Genomic DNA, 16,799 nt, shown 5'->3' with positions numbered 1-16,799 from the left:
CCCCATCCCCCAGCACACATTGTCTCCGGGAGTTTTGCAGGGTCTGTCCTCTGCTGCAGCAAGCAAAAACCACAGGGTCCTAGTGCCCTCTCAGTGGGGCTACAGTTCACCCTCTTACATCAGTGTGAAGCATGAGAACTGATGTGGCTAGGTGAGAGGCTCTGGAGTGGGGTCTAAGAGGGAACGTTTCTCCTCAACTGGGAAATATGTGAAGAGATTCTCTTGTACCCCCTGCCACCATATTTGAGTAATCAAAATTTGATGTTTTTCTGTTTTGAGCTCAAACTGATTTTGAAATATCTGTATTAAGAGAAAGGCAGGAGTTAATGTATCATACTGTAATATGTCAAGTCATAAAAGTAGTCGCTAAATTGTCTGAGATATAGTACTATAGTGGAATGCAAAAGATTCCAAATATCGTATTTTGGAACTTTGCTTGCTCTGATCTTTTATCTGGTCTTTCAGGATCGAGTAGATTTCCTACAACTCATGGTAGATGCTCAATCTAAAGACAACAGTACAGGAGGGTCAGATCATGGTTATAAAGGTATGAAGATTGACTTTCTGTAATATGCACTCCCCCACATAAAACACCACCAATTATGGAAATAACAGGTTTGAAATACATGTTAATGATAAAAATAATGGAAACTATTTTCAAAACATCTTGATTTACTCAGAATCATGTATGAGCACCACATGCAGAAATTCTCACTCTTACATGTCTTGGCTGCTGTCAGCAAGGTTATTAATGGTTTAGTGAGGTATGGTCTGCCACACTGAATGCACTTGGACACACAAATCATCAAGATTTGTGGCTGGCAGCTCTTTTTGCTATTGCCAACCAATGCCATCCAAGATGTATAGAAAATAAGTTCGGTCACGCTGCAGGTAGTGGTGACACATTTAGACTTATATTGGGTTACGAGCAAGAAGTCCAGCTATATGTGTTTCATTGACTTCTAAAAGGCAATCATGATGCAGAAAAAGACAGCACTGAAGGCTGGAATAGATTCTATCCTCTTGAGCAAGGAGTCACAATTTTTTCTTGTAAGCAATTATAGCCATAAAATGGTCTGGAGTTCATGTTGGCAAGGTCATAAAGTGTTCTTCATGATGGAACATCATCTTGGGTCCACTCCTAAAATTTTGGTGTGCAGTGGCATAATGTAAAGTAGACAGACCCATCTGGTCTTCATTCCAGGAACACTTGCAGCTCGGCGGTATATTGATTTGGTGTTGAACCAATGATATGTCCATTTCACCAAAGTGTCCCAGGAGCCATTTTTCAACATGACAACGCCAGGTCACATGTTGCTTGTGCTGCTGTGAGCAAAGGTGCTGCAGCAACTTTTGACTTCCATGGTTTGAGCATCTCTGGACTTGTATCTAATGGAACACAACAAGGACATCATTAGTCAGTAACTGCAAAGGGAGCTGCCAGCAGCAGATCTTGATAATTTGCCCAAATTAAGTCAGCATTAATTAAATACTTACATAGGTTGAAAAATGACCTAGGTCCGTCAAGTTCAAATTTTCTCCACCAATTGTACATTTTTTCACTAAATTAACTGTATTAATATATAGCATGTCAGAACATGTCTCAGACTATTAATAGTAATCTCATTGATAACAACCAAGACGTGTAAGTGACTTTATGTCTACACGCAGTGCTCACATTCGAAAATAAACAAATTACGATGTTTTAAAAATGTTTCCATTTCTTTCATCATTTGCATATATCATTACCATGTCTATTGATCATGTGATTTCCATAATTCCACGACTTTTCCTTCTTGGTGTTGCAATATGATAACGAGTGTGTAGAAAACGTCTTTAACAATTAACCAGTGTGTTTTTACTTTTCTGTCTTTTTATTGACTAGTGTGAATATAACCCACTGTCTTTCACTTTAGTCTACCATCTAAGTGTCCTCAACTTAGTGCATAGGTCAGCAAATATGCATTTTTGTCTTTGATGCACTACTCATTTCACACTGTTCGCCCTCTCATATGTAAAATGGTTGTATCAAACTTCATATTGTATTTATTTAATAGAATTGACAGACACTGAAATTATGGCTCAGGGACTTATCTTCATTATGGCTGGTTATGAGACCACCAGCACTACACTCATGTTTCTGGCTTACAATTTGGCAACTCATCCAGATGTCCAAACCAAACTTCAGGAGGAAATTGACATCTTTCTTCCCAATAAGGTAATAGTGCTATGGAATAATGACATTAAATGGTGCAGTATTATACATAATGTTCAATGTCTTTTGGTGTATGAGAAGCTTAAGGCTTAAATAGAAAATCTAAATAGATAAATTGAGAGTTAAAGAGAATCTGTCAGCAGATTTTTGCTATGAAATCTGAGGGCAGCATGGCGTAGGGGCTGAACCACACAGATTTCAGAGATGTGTCACTTATTATACTGTGTGCTGTCGTTTCCATACAATGAATGTTTCGCCACCAGGAGATTATCACTGCCTGGACTACAAGGCAGTGAGCTCTGACCACGCCACCTCCTCTGATTAGCAGCAGTTTACTGTCAATAGACAATGTACACTGTTATGATCCTGGTGGTTAGGAACACTTGAACAGACCTGATAGGTAAACCAAAAATATAGGACAAGCTCTGGGGATGTGGGAACTTTACTGACCGCAACCCTGATCCTATCACACACACTATAGGCAGCCGTGGAGCGTACCTAACTCTCCCTAGACGCCTCTTCACAGCCTGAGAGCTAGCTACCCCTAGAGAGAAACAAAGCCTCACTTGCCTCAGAGAAATTTCCCCAAAGTAATAGCAGCCCCACACAAATAATGACGGTGAGTTAAGAGGAAAATACAAACATAGGAATGAAAACAGGTTTTAGCAAAAGAGGCCCACTAATACTAAATAGGAAGAATAGCAAGGTAACTGTGCGGTCAGTATAAAATATTACAAAAATATCCATGCAGAGAATACAAAAGACCCCCACACCGACTCACGATGTGAGGGAGCAACTCCGCTCCCCAGAGCTTCCAGCTAGCAAGAAAATAGCATATAAGCAAGCTGGACTGAACTTATCATATACCGAGAAACATTTTCCAAAAGCAATGAGCAAAAATGAGCTAGCATGAACTTAGCTTCTCCTGGAGGAGACAGGTCACAAGAGAAGTCCCAGAGAGATCTGAACCAATACTGAATACAACGACAGCTGGCAACAAGTAAAGATCTAGGTGGAGTTAAATAGGAAGCCAGCATAGCAGAAAACGAGGCAGCTGGAGCCAGCTAAAGACCAGCAGTATCACTCAAAGCCACCAGAGGGAGCCCACGAACAGAACTCAACAAAGTACCATTCACGACCACAGGAGGGAGCCTGAGAACGGAATTCACAACAGTACACATAAAGCTGTGTTGTGATTGGGGACAGTTTTCTGAGCTCTGCCACATCTAAAAACTCTGATTGTGTCACAAGTGCTGCACTCAGATGAGGTAGCAAAACTCTCGTGACAGATACATTTAAAGTATCAAAACTGTGATTACAGTACACATTTTCATAAAGTGTGTAATGTGAGTGGTGGAATCACTGTGCCGTGGTCCGAGGAGAACCTGGAGGGGCATAACTAGGTGAACACCTGACTCTTCACCAGAGCCCCTGATGGTGAGGTTAGACTTGCCTCCAGATGGACTCCAGGTGCTACACTAGGACAGACCACAGATGCTTGTCAGCGGACCCTCAAGGGGCAGAAAGCAGGATCAGCCCAGTAGGAGAGCTCAACAGGTGCAGGTAAGTACAGAAGGATCATAGAAACCTCAGGTGCTGGTGGGAATGGCTGCTAAACAAGCAGGCACAGGCTGATACTGCTGGTATACAGGCAGGCACTGGCTGGTGCAGGTAGCAAAACTTAGAACAGTGGACTTGAGAACTAGCAAGCATGCAATAAGCAGTGTAAACACATTGCTAAGGCACCTCTAAACAGGTGGAGGTGCCTTAAATAATAAGTGACTCCCATCCAGTGACTGGGGACATTTTAGGATGGCATGCGCTATTCCTTTAAGAGAACAGGATTGCGCAAGGTTCCTAAGCACGGTGCCTGTGGATCTGTGAGCTGTGCGCAGACCCCAGGTAGCAGGAGGAGTAGGAAGGGGATTGCAGCAGTAAGTCCACGTCCCTGGAAATCTCTCCAGGAGGAGAGGGCATTGATGTTCTCCCTGGGCTTCCATGACCTCTCCTCTGGACCGAGCACCTTCCAATCAACAATAAAAAAGGATTTTCTTCTTACACTCTTAGTGGCTAGGATATTCTCTACCTTGAACACATCTTCAGTGCTGACAGGAGCAGGAGTGGTAACCTGAGTCCTTGAAGAAGGAACTAAAGACAACAGGCTTGAGGAGAGTCACGTGAAATGAATTGAGGATTTGCAGAGAGGCTGGGAGTATGAGTTTGTAAGCTAAAGCATTAATCTGTTTGAGAACCTCGAATGGACAGATGAAGCGAGGATCCAGTTTATACGAGGGTAACTTGAGACGGGCAAATTTTGACAAAAGAGGTGGATCCAGGCATTTCTTGTCTGGGTCTCTTCATCAGTTTACAAGATTTCATTAAAGAGGTCTTGGTGTCCCCCCAGATCTTAGTGAAGCCCTTTAGGAAAGTTTCAGCAGCAGGAATGTCAGTGATAGCAGACACAGGAAACGGAATATTGGGGTGTTGACAGTACAACACGAAAAATGGAGATTTAGTTGAAGATTCATTCACATGGTTATTGTGCGAGAATTCATCCCAAGGCAGGTATTTGGCCCAATCACTGTGGTGAGCACTAACAAAATGCCACAGGTAGTTGGTCATTATTTGATTAACCTACTCTACGTGACCATTGGACTGCGAATGGTAGGCTGAAGAGAGTTTTAAAGTTCAGTAGTTTGCAGGTAGCTTTCCAGAATCAAGATGTATACTGGACTCCTCTATCAGAGACAATATGGAGGTGAAAAGTATGTTGAATGAACTTCTCGGCATGCACAGGAGTAGACGGGAGACCAGAGAGCAGAGTAAATTGGGCCATTTTAAAGATGCAATCCACAACTACCCAGATGCTGCTACTTCTGGATGGTACTGGAAGATCAATGCTAAGTCCATTGCAATATACTGCCAAGGAGCGAATGGTATGGGCAAGGAAAGTAATTGGCCGGTCGGAATCTGTTTCAGAGTCTTAATCTAAATCCGCAATATACTTGATGGCCACCAATAGTGCATGAAGTGAGAAGAGCTGTTTTCTCCTGTCCGGCATGACCAACCAGTTTGTATGAGTTACCCCAGTAAAGCACCGGCTTCTTAAAATGGTGATAAAGATTTTTCAAGGTGGGACCCGAGACAAGTCCAGTGGAGCGACAGTAAGCATCTTGGATGGTTCAAGGATGCTCTGAGGCTCCTCCTCCTGGTCAGAAGACAGAAAAGACCAAGAAAGCACCTCCGCTTTCATGTTCTTGTCTGCTGGCCACAAGTGTAAGACAAAATCAAAGAGGGCAAAGAACAAAGACCACCTGTCTTCACAGGATTTAGACTCTGTGCAGACTGCAGGTAGGCCAAGTTCTTGTGGTCTGTATAGATAATCACAGGTTGATCTGCTCCATCAAGTAGAAAGCGTCACTTCTCCAGAACCAGTTTTATCACCAACAGTTCCCAATTGCTCATTGAGTAGTTGTGTTCTGGAGCAGAGGAGGCTTTAGAGAAGAAATCGCAGATCAACATATGGCCGGAAGGAGACATCTAGGTGAGGACGGCTCCGGCATTGGAGGAAGAGAAAAATATCTGCTTATTATTGTCCGGTCGGTGCAGCACAGAAGCGGATGCGAAGGCCTGCTTTAAGGACACTTTCAACCTCCGGAGTCCAACTCTGGTTTTGGCACCCTTTCAAGTCAGGGCTGAGACTGGAGTGGTCCAAGAGGAGAAATGCGGAATGAACTGGCAATAGTAACTATCAAATTTGAGGAACCCTCAGACCATCAGATCGAGGCCATTTCAAAACAGCGGATACCTTGTTGGGTCCATCTTGTCTCAGAGATGATACACCCAAGGAATGGAAGAGAGGTTTGTTGGAAGACACATTTTTCTAACTTGCGTACAAACGATTCTTCCTCAGCCTCTGCAGAACCTGGCGACCATCCCTCCTGTGTGTGGGCAAATCGGGATAGAACCCTAACATATTGTCCAGGTAAACAACATACAAATAGAGAAGGTCTTGAAAGATATCGTTCACCAGTTCTTGCAAGACTGCAGCGCATTACAAAACCAAAACAGCATTACACGATATTCATAATGGTATTAAAGGCAGGTTTCCATTCGTCCTCCTGGTGTATCCGATTCTGACCTTTGTAGTGGTAGTGTCTCCACCTCCTTTTTATCGAAGACATCCATGAAAGTCCAATAAGCGGGAGGCAGGCCAGTTAAATTTGATGGAGCAGCCAGAGGTCTGGCAGGACAAATGGGGACAAGGTACTTCTCTGTCATGATCTCTGCAGGCAGAGATCATAGCAAGCCTATAGAGGGACAAGCTCTCGGAAGATGGAACTATACTGACCATGAACTAAGCCTGCCGCGCAACTAGAAATAGCCAGGTAGCATTTCCTATTTATCGCTAGATGCCCAGCTCTGGCCTAAGACCTAAATAGCTAGCAGAGGGAAATATAAGACCTGGCTCACCTCTAGAGAAATATTCCAAAGAAGACAGTAGCCCCCCACATATAATGACGGTGAGTTCAGATGAAACAACAAACGCAGCAGGAAAATAGTCTTAGCAAATTTGAGGTCCGCTTACTAGATAGCAGAAGACAGATAGTATACTTTCATGGTCAGCAGAAAAACACTAACAAAACACCATCCAGAGATTACCTTAAACTCTGGCATTAACTCATAACGCCAGAGTAGCAATCCCTGATCAACGAGAGCTTTCCAGACACAGTAACAAAACTTCAGCTGTGAACTGGAACAAATAGGCAAAACAAAACATGGACAAAAGTCCAACTTATCTAGTAGTAGTCTAGAAGCAGGAACAAGCACTGAGAGGCATCAGATAACATTGTTGACCGGCAAGAAACCACCAGAGAAATGAGCTTAAATAGCGACACCCACTACTGATGGAATCAGGTGAAACAGGAAAGAGGATGACAAGTCCAATTCCACAAGCGGCCACCGGGGGAGCCCAGAATCCAAATTCACAACAGTACCCCCCCCTCAAGGAGGGGGCACCGAACCCTCACCAGATCCACCAGGGCGACCAGGATGAGCCCTATGGAAGGCACGAACAAGATCAGAAGCATGAACATCAGATGCATTGACCCAAGAATTATCCTCCTGGCCGTAACCCTTCCAGTTGACCAGATACTGGAGTTTCCGTCTGGAAACACGAGAGTCCAAAATTTTCTCCACAACGTACTCCAACTCACCCTCAACCAACACCGGAGCAGGAGGCTCAACTGAAGGTACAACAGGTACCTCATACCTGCGCAATAACGACCGATGAAAAACGTTATGAATGGAAAAGGACGCAGGGAGGTCCAAACGGAAAGAAACAGGATTAAGAATCTCCAATATTCTATAAGGGCCGATGAACCGAGGTTTAAACTTAGGAGAAGAGACCCTCATAGGGACAAAACGAGAAGACAACCACACTAAATCTCCAACACAAAGCCGAGAACCAACACGACGATGACGGTTGGCAAAACGCTGAGTCTTCTCCTGGGACAACTTCAAATTGTCCATAACCTGCCCCCAAATGTGATGCAATCTCTCTACCACCGCATCCACTCCAGGACAATCCGAGGATTCCACCTGACCGGAGGAAAATCGAGGGTGAAACCCCGAATTACAGAAAAACGGGGACACCAAGGTGGAAGAACTGGCCCGATTATTGAGGGCGAACTCTGCCAATGGCAAAAAAGCAACCCAATCATCCTGGTCAGCAGAGACAAAACACCTCAGATATGTCTCAAGGGTCTGATTAGTCCGCTCGGTCTGGCCATTAGTCTGAGGGTGAAAAGCAGACGAAAAAGACAAATCTATGCCCATCCTAGCACAGAATGCCCGCCAAAATCTAGACACAAATTGGGTACCTCTGTCAGAAACAATATTCTCAGGAATACCGTGCAATCGGACAACATTCTGAAAAAACAGAGGAACCAACTCAGAAGAAGAAGGCAACTTGGGCAGAGGAACCAAATGGACCATTTTAGAGAAACGGTCACAGACCACCCAGATGACAGACATCTTCTGGGAAACAGGCAGATCTGAAATAAAATCCATCGAGATGTGTGTCCAAGGCCTCTTAGGAATAGGCAAGGGCAACAGCAGTCCGCTAGCCCGAGAACTACAAGACTTGGCCCGAGCACAAACGTCACATGACTGCACAAAGACTCGCACATCTCGTGACAGAGAAGGCCACCAGAAGGATCTTGCCACCAAATCCCTGGTACCAAAAATTCCGGGATGACCTGCCAATGCAGAAGAATGTACCTCAGAGATGACTCTGCTGGTCCAATCATCCGGAACAAACAGTCTATCAGGCGGACAACGATCCGGTCTATCCGCCTGAAACTCTTGCAAGGACCGCCGCAGATCAGGAGAAACGGCCGACAAAATTACTCCCTCCCTAAGGATACCTGTGGGTTCAGAATTACCAGGAGAGTCCGGGTCAAAACTCCTAGAAAGGGCATCTGCCTTAACATTCTTAGAACCCGGTAGGTATGACACCACAAAATTAAAGCGAGAAAAAAATAAAGACCAGCGCGCCTGTCTAGGATTCAGGCGTCTGGCAGTCTCAAGATAAATCAAATTTTTGTGGTCAGTCAATACCACCACCTGATGTCTAGCCCCCTCGAGCCAATGGCGCCACTCCTCAAACGCCCACTTCATGGCCAAAAGCTCCCGATTCCCAACATCATAATTCCGCTCTGCGGGCGAAAATTTGCGAGAAAAGAAGGCACAAGGCCTAATGACGGAGCAGTCGGAACCTTTCTGCGACAACACTGCCCCAGCTCCGATCTCCGAAGCGTCAACCTCAACCTGAAAAGGCAGATTCACATCAGGCTGACGCAACACAGGGGCAGAGGCAAAACGGCGCTTAAGCTCCTGAAAGGCCTCTACAGCATGAGGGGACCAATTAGCAACATCAGCGCCTTGTCTGGTCAAATCAGTCAGTGGTTTAACGACATCCGAAAAACCAGCAATAAATCGGCGGTAAAAGTTGGCAAAGCCCAAAAATCTCTGAAGACCCTTAAGAGAGGAGGGCTGAGTCCAGTCACAAATAGCTTGCACCTTGACGGGATCCATATCAATGGAAGAGGGAGAAAAAATATACCCCAAAAAGGAAATTTTCTGGACCCCAAAAACGCACTTAGACCCCTTCACACATAAAGAATTAGACCGCAGAACCTGAAAAACTCTCCTGACCTGCTGGACATGAGAGTCCCAGTCATCAGAAAAAATCAGAATATCATCCAGATATATTATCATAAATTTATCCAGAAAATCGCGGAAAATATCATGCATAAAAGACTGGAAAACTGAAGGGGCATTAGAAAGACCAAAAGGCATGACCAAATACTCAAAGTGGCCCTCGGGCGTATTAAATGCGGTCTTCCACTCATCCCCCTGCCTGATCCGCACCAAATTATACGCCCCACGAAGATCAATTTTAGAGAACCACTTAGCACCCTCTATACGAGCAAACAAATCAGTAAGCAATGGCAATGGGTATTGATACTTAACAGTGATCTTATTCAGAAGCCGATAATCAATACATGGTCTCAAAGAGCCGTCTTTTTTTGAGACAAAGAAAAACCCAGCTCCCAAGGGAGAAGAGGATGGACGAATATGTCCCTTTTCCAAAGACTCCTTTATATATTCCCGCATAGCAGCATGTTCCGGCACAGACAAATTAAACAAACGACCCTTTGGATATTTACAACCCGGTATCAAATCTATGGCACAATCGCACTCACGGTGCGGAGGTAACGACCCAAGCTTGGGTTCGTCAAAGACGTCTTGATAATCAGAGAGGAACTCAGGGACTTCAGAGGGAATGGACGACGAAATAGAAACCAAAGGTACGTCCCCATGAATACCCTTACATCCCCAGCTCAACACAGACATTGCTCTCCAGTCCAAGACTGGGTTGTGAGACTGCAACCATGGCAATCCCAGTACCAAATCGTCATGTAAATTATACAGCACCAGGAAACGAATAATCTCCTGGTGATCCGGATTGATACGCATGGTTACTTGTGTCCAGTATTGTGGTTTATTATTAGCCAATGGGGTGGAGTCAATCCCCTTCAGAGGAATAAGAGTCTCCAAAGGCTCTAAATCAAAACCACAACGATTGGCAAAGGACCAATCCATAAGACTCAGAGCGGCGCCAGAGTCAACATAGGCGTCCGTGGCAATGGATGACAAAGAGCAAATCAGGGTTACAGACAAAATAAACTTAGACTGAATGGTGCTAATGGAAACAGACTTATCAAGCTTCTTTGTACGCCTAGAGCATGCTGATATAACATGAGTAGAATCCCCACAATAGAAACACAATCCATTCTTCCGTCTAAAATTCTGTCGCTCGCTCCTGGACAGAATTCTATCACACTGCATACTTTCTGGCGTCTTTTCCATAGACACCGCCAGATGGTGCACCGGTTTGCGCTCCCGCAGACGCCTATCAATCTGAATAGCCATTGTCATGGACTCATTCAGACCTGCAGGCAAAGGGAACCCCACCATAACATCCTTAACGGCATCAGAGAGACCTTCTCTGAAAGTTGCCGCCAAGGCGCACTCATTCCACTGAGTAAGCACAGACCATTTACGGAATTTTTGGCAGAAAACTTCAGCTTCGTCTTGCCCCTGAGATAGTGCCATCAAAGTTTTTTCTGCCTGAAGTTCCAAATGAGGTTCCTCATAAAGCAAGCCCAAGGCCAGAAAAAACGCATCCACATCGCGTAACGCAGGATCCCCTGCTGGCAATGAGAAGGCCCAATCTTGAGGGTCACCCCTGAGCAAGGAAATCACAATCCTAACCTGCTGAGCAGGGTCTCCAGCTGAACGAGACTTCAGGGACAAATAAAGCTTACAATTATTTCGGAAATTCTGGAAGCTAGCTCTATTCCCTGTGAAGAACTCCGGCAAAGGAATTCTCGGCTCAAATACCGGAGCATGTACCACAAAATCTTGTAAATTTTGTACTTTCGTGATGAGATTATTCAAACCCGCAGTTACACTCTGGAGATCCATTATTGTCAGGTGCACACAGAGCATACAGAGATTAGGAGGAGAGAGAGAGAAAAGACTGCAGCAAGGCAGACTGGAGGAAAAAAAAAAAAAAAAAATTTCAGCAGACTTCTTATAACTCTCCTTTCTCAACCTGGGTCTTTAACACTTTACAGGCCGGTCAAACTGTCATGATCTCTGCAGGCAGAGATCATAGCAAGCCTATAGAGGGACAAGCTCTCGGAAGATGGAACTATACTGACCATGAACTAAGCCTGCCGCGCAACTAGAAATAGCCAGGTAGCATTTCCTATTTATCGCTAGATGCCCAGCTCTGGCCTAAGACCTAAATAGCTAGCAGAGGGAAATATAAGACCTGGCTCACCTCTAGAGAAATATTCCAAAGAAGACAGTAGCCCCCCACATATAATGACGGTGAGTTCAGATGAAACAACAAACGCAGCAGGAAAATAGTCTTAGCAAATTTGAGGTCCGCTTACTAGATAGCAGAAGACAGATAGTATACTTTCATGGTCAGCAGAAAAACACTAACAAAACACCATCCAGAGATTACCTTAAACTCTGGCATTAACTCATAACGCCAGAGTAGCAATCCCTGATCAACGAGAGCTTTCCAGACACAGTAACAAAACTTCAGCTGTGAACTGGAACAAATAGGCAAAACAAAACATGGACAAAAGTCCAACTTATCTAGTAGTAGTCTAGAAGCAGGAACAAGCACTGAGAGGCATCAGATAACATTGTTGACCGGCAAGAAACCACCAGAGAAATGAGCTTAAATAGCGACACCCACTACTGATGGAATCAGGTGAAACAGGAAAGAGGATGACAAGTCCAATTCCACAAGCGGCCACCGGGGGAGCCCAGAATCCAAATTCACAACACTTCTCGTGACAGACCTGGCCCATACGGAGTACTTTTCCGTATCTCCAATCTAAGACAGGCTTGTGCTTTCATAGCTATAGTAGACCCAAGAGCAGGGGATGGGACAGACCAGACAGTACATAAAGAGAGATTTTCTCCCGAGTGTAATATTCCGCCCTGATGTTCCACAGGCTCAGAAACTAAAAGAATGGCCTCGGATAGAGGTTTCCCATCCATCAAGGATACCACCAACAGACTCTGTAGATGTTGGATCGGGATTTGATACTGCTTCACAGCGGCCTGTTAAATGAAAATTCCTGCTGAACCAGAGTCCAGATAGGCAGATTAGACAAAATGGATGTTGCCACAGGAAACGGATGCTGACAGAGTCAGCGTAGGAGAGGAGTGGTCCTCACCCAGGCTAGCCTCTCCAACAGACACTAGGTTCTGGAGTTTCCCATTTTTTAGGGCAGAAACAGGTTAAATATTCGGGACTGCCACAATATGAGCACCTTCCCTCGCCATGACGGACCTCCTGACGATGCTTAGCCAGCTTCATTCAGTCGAATTACATGGACCCAGAGGAGGGTGCCAAAACAGAGGTCTGCGGCTTGATCGGCGTTTGAATGTTAAGAGCCAAGTGCACAGGTCTTTTCTCACGGGTCACCGCTTTGGAGAGTTTTTGAAACCTGATGTCGATATGAGTTTTCAGGGACACCAGGTCATTCAGCGAGGTGGGTATATCACGACCTACCAGTTCATCCTTAATTCTCCTGGAAAGGCCCTCCCAGAAGGCGGCCACTAGCACCTCATTGTTCCAGGCGACCTCGGAGGACAAGGTACGAAATCGGATTGCGTACTAGCCCACTGTGAGGTTTCCCTGTGCAATCTGAGGAGGGAGGATGCGGAGGAGGAGATGCAGCCAGGCTCATTAAATACCTTGCGGAAGGCCTCAAGAAACAACTGGAGGCTGGAAACTAGAGGATCCCCTCTCTCCCATCATAAAGGATTGAGTCACGCTAGAGCTTCTCCAACAAGGTGAGACATGATGAGTGCCACTTTGGGCTAATCTGAAGCGAACTGATGTGCCAAGAGCTCAAAATGCTGAGTGCATTGGTTAATGAACCCTCAGCATAGGGAAGGATTACCATCATAGTGCGGTGGAGCCAACAGATTGAGTCCAGAACAAGGAACATGACTGGGAATCTGGTGAGTCACGGTTGATGTTGCCGCAACTTTGACAGGAGCAGATGTAGCCACAGATGTTAGCATGTCCAAGCAGATGGTCACTGTCCTCAGATAAGAGAAGATATTGTCCTGCTGGTCTCTCTTGTACAGGTCAGAGATAGAGGAAGATTGAGAGCCAGTGGAATCCACCTGACCATGACAATGACCTGAGCAAACTGTAATGAGAGTGGTGGATCCAATGTGCTGTGATCTGAGGAGAGCCTGGAGGAGCGTAATTAGGTGAACATCTGACACTTCACTAGAGCTCCTGATTGTGGGGTTAGACTTGGCTCAGGTGGACACCAGGTGCTACACTAGGACAGACCATAAATGCAGAGCAGCTGACCCCCAAGGGGAAGGAATCTAGAATGGTCCGGAAGGAGAGCTCAGCTGGTACAGGCAGGCACACAAGAACCGCAAGTGCTGGTGGGAACAGCTGGTAAACAGGCAGGCACTGGCAGGTGCAGACTGGTAGGGCTGGTATACAGACATGCCCTGGCAGTTGCAGGCTGGTATACAGATGGACACTGACCGATGCAGGCTGGTACAGCTGGTATATATATGAGAATGGCAGGTGCAGGCTGGTATGGCTGGTAAACAGGTGAGCATGGCAGGTGCAGGCTGGTTCGGCTGGTATACAGGTGAGCATGGCAGGTGCAGGATGGTACACAGGTGAGCACAGCAGATGCAGGCTGGTACGGCTAGTATACAGGTGAGCACAGCAAGTGCAGGCTGATACGGCTGGTATGCAGGTGAACATAGGCTGACACAGGCAGGTACTGGAAGACAATCTTAGAACAGAGGATCTGAAAACTAGCAAGAATGCAACAAGAAGAGTATATATGTTGCTCAGGCACCTCTCAACAGATGGAGGTGCCCTAAACAATAAGTAACTCCCAGCCATTGTCTGGGGACAGTATAGGATGGTGCGCACTGTCCCTTTAAGAGGCCGGGAGCACGCATGCTCTCTAAGCACACCGCCCAAGGATCTGTGAGCCAGGAGGAGGAGCAAGACAGGGGCCGTAGCGGTAAGTCTGCAACCCTGCCGGGGGAGGGAGAAAGTGTGCAAGGATGCTGGCAGTACCGTGACATAGAAGTCCAGCTCCTGTTTTAAGCTGTAAGGCTGAACTTATAAAGTACATTAGTTGTTGGACTAATGAAGCTGGACTTGACAGAGTATGTCGGAAGAATGGAGTAAGCCCAAGATCGACTCCTCATTCGATGGATAATCTCCATAATAAAAAAAATGAACTAGCGCGTTGCAACCTGCCATCGGGGAACAATAAGGAGTCCCCTATACAAATGTGATATTTATCCGGTTTTATTGAAATTGTCCAATATGGAATGCTTAGGTATGCAGATTTGCCATTCATTTTATGAAATCTCCACATTACAGCCCTAATGCTGCCATTAACACAAAGCTCTCCACAAATTATTAGCTATTATCTGTGTGAATTTCATTTTAAACAACTTCATAATGATGTTATTTATGGTGAAATTTATAATGGTCTGAGATTAAAAAGTAATAAACCACCAATTAATCCATTGTCTTCAGGCTCCTCCGACATACGAAGCTCTGAAGCAGATGGAGTACCTTGATATGGTGCTTTATGAAACGTTACGACTCTATCCCTCATCTCTGAGACTCGAGCGTGTCTGTAAGACCACCACTGAGATCAATGGAGTGACTATCCCAAAGGGCGTTGTGACTGTTATCCCGGTCTTTGTACTGCACCGTGACCCTGAGTTTTGGCCTGATCCAGAGGAATTCCGACCTGAAAGGTATCATATATGTGGGGGCATTTATTGGAAAAAAATAATGAGTATAAAGAGAAACTCTCAATCATATTAATGGGAACCTGTCACCCCCCAGGGCGTTTTTAAGTAAAAGAGCTACCTTCTGCAGCACTAAGGCTGCATTCTGTGAAGGTGGCTCTTATGTTTGTGCTCCTTAACGCTGATATGTTTAGTTTTATAAATTGCGCGCCATACCTGTATTCTGTCCACGACGGGATCACTAGATCAGCTGATATGACTTGCAGGGCAGCGCGCACGGTGCATGCCAGAAAAATGAGAGCACAGCGCAGAATACGTGAATACAAACAGAGGAGGCGGTGACCGGTGCACTGAGGGGATGATTGACAGCTGGGAGGCGGCTGAGTCCAGGGTAAAAAACGTGACAGACTACAGGTATGGCGCACAATTTATAAAACTTAATATTTCAGCGTTATTAGGGAGCACAAACATAAGAGCCACCTTCACAGAATGCAGCCTTAGAGCTGCATAAGGTGGCTCTTTTACTTAAAAATGCCCTGGTGGCGGGGGAGGGGTGACAGGTTCCCTTTAAGTGTTTACATTACTTTATTCATTAACAAGTTGTTCTGATAATACTCTTGAGAAGGTTTACAAATTTTTTTATAGAAAATGTAGAAGTACACAGTATATGCGCCTTTACATATAGTTTCACATATTTCCTTTGTATAAAAAAAACTCATCAGAATATTTAAAAAAAAAAAATAAAGTTTTTTTAGTTTCAGTACAAATTTATAGTTGTGTACATTTCATTTTAAATTTGTAAAATTTCCCATTATGACCCTTTGAACATTTTTTTATAACTACTTGCAGACAGTCCATAGACTTTAAATGTCCGATCCGTCTGTAACTAAAGGTACCTTCACACTAAACGACTTTGCAGCGATAACGATAGCGATCCGTGACGTTGCAGCGTCCTGGATAGCGATATTGTTGTGTTTGACACGCAGCAGCGATCTGGATCCTGCTGTGATATCGCTGGTCGTTGCTGAAAGTTCAGAACTTTATTTGGTCGTCAGATCGGCGTGTATCGTCGTGTTTGACAGCCAAAGCAACGATGCCAGCGATGTTTTACAGTGGTAACCAGGGTAAATATCGGGTTACTAAGCGCAGGGCCGTGCTTAGTAACCCGATATTTACCCTGGTTACCATTGTAAAAGTAAAAAAAACAAACAGTACATACTCACCTTCTGCTGTCTGTCACACGTCCCTCGCCGTCTGCTTCCCGCACTGACTGTGAGTGCCGGCCGTAAAGTAAAAGCAGAGCACAGCGGTGACATCACCGCTGTGCTCTGTACTGCCGGCGCTTACACAGTGCAGGGAAGCGGACGCCGGGGGACGCGTATGTAAGTATGTAGTGTTTGTTTTTTAACATTTACACTGGTAATCAGGGTAAACATCGGGTTACTAAGTGCGGCCCTGCGCTTAGCAACCTGATGTTTACCCTTGTTACCAGGGGACTTCGGCATCGTTGGTCGCTGGAGAGCTGTCTGTGTGACAGCTCTCCAGCGACCAAACAGCGAAGCTGCAGCGATCGGCATCGTTGTCGATATCGCTGCAGCGTCGTTTAGTGTGAAGGTACCTTAACTCTACAATGATGTTTTATACCATCGTTGCAGACTAAGCAGAT

The 16,799-nt window shown here is 45.3% G+C and overlaps 1 protein-coding gene across 1 annotated transcript in view; it reads left to right on the top strand.

The window, feature by feature from the left end:
* LOC143793012 (cytochrome P450 3A24-like) overlaps positions 1 to 16,799 on the top strand; it is a 101,656-nt gene that overhangs the window by 71,143 nt on the left and 13,714 nt on the right. The window contains exons 9-11 of the mRNA XM_077279564.1: positions 466 to 547; positions 2,058 to 2,218; positions 14,913 to 15,139. Of these exons, the coding sequence (XP_077135679.1) occupies positions 466 to 547; positions 2,058 to 2,218; positions 14,913 to 15,139 (470 nt within the window). The remainder of the gene's footprint in view (positions 1 to 465; positions 548 to 2,057; positions 2,219 to 14,912; positions 15,140 to 16,799) is intronic.

Source organism: Ranitomeya variabilis, chromosome 1, assembly GCF_051348905.1.
Source record: "Ranitomeya variabilis isolate aRanVar5 chromosome 1, aRanVar5.hap1, whole genome shotgun sequence".
In the NCBI taxonomy this organism is placed as follows: domain Eukaryota; kingdom Metazoa; phylum Chordata; class Amphibia; order Anura; family Dendrobatidae; genus Ranitomeya; species Ranitomeya variabilis.
Note: the sequence above shows the minus strand (reverse complement) of the source record. Positions and strands in the feature narration are given on the sequence as shown.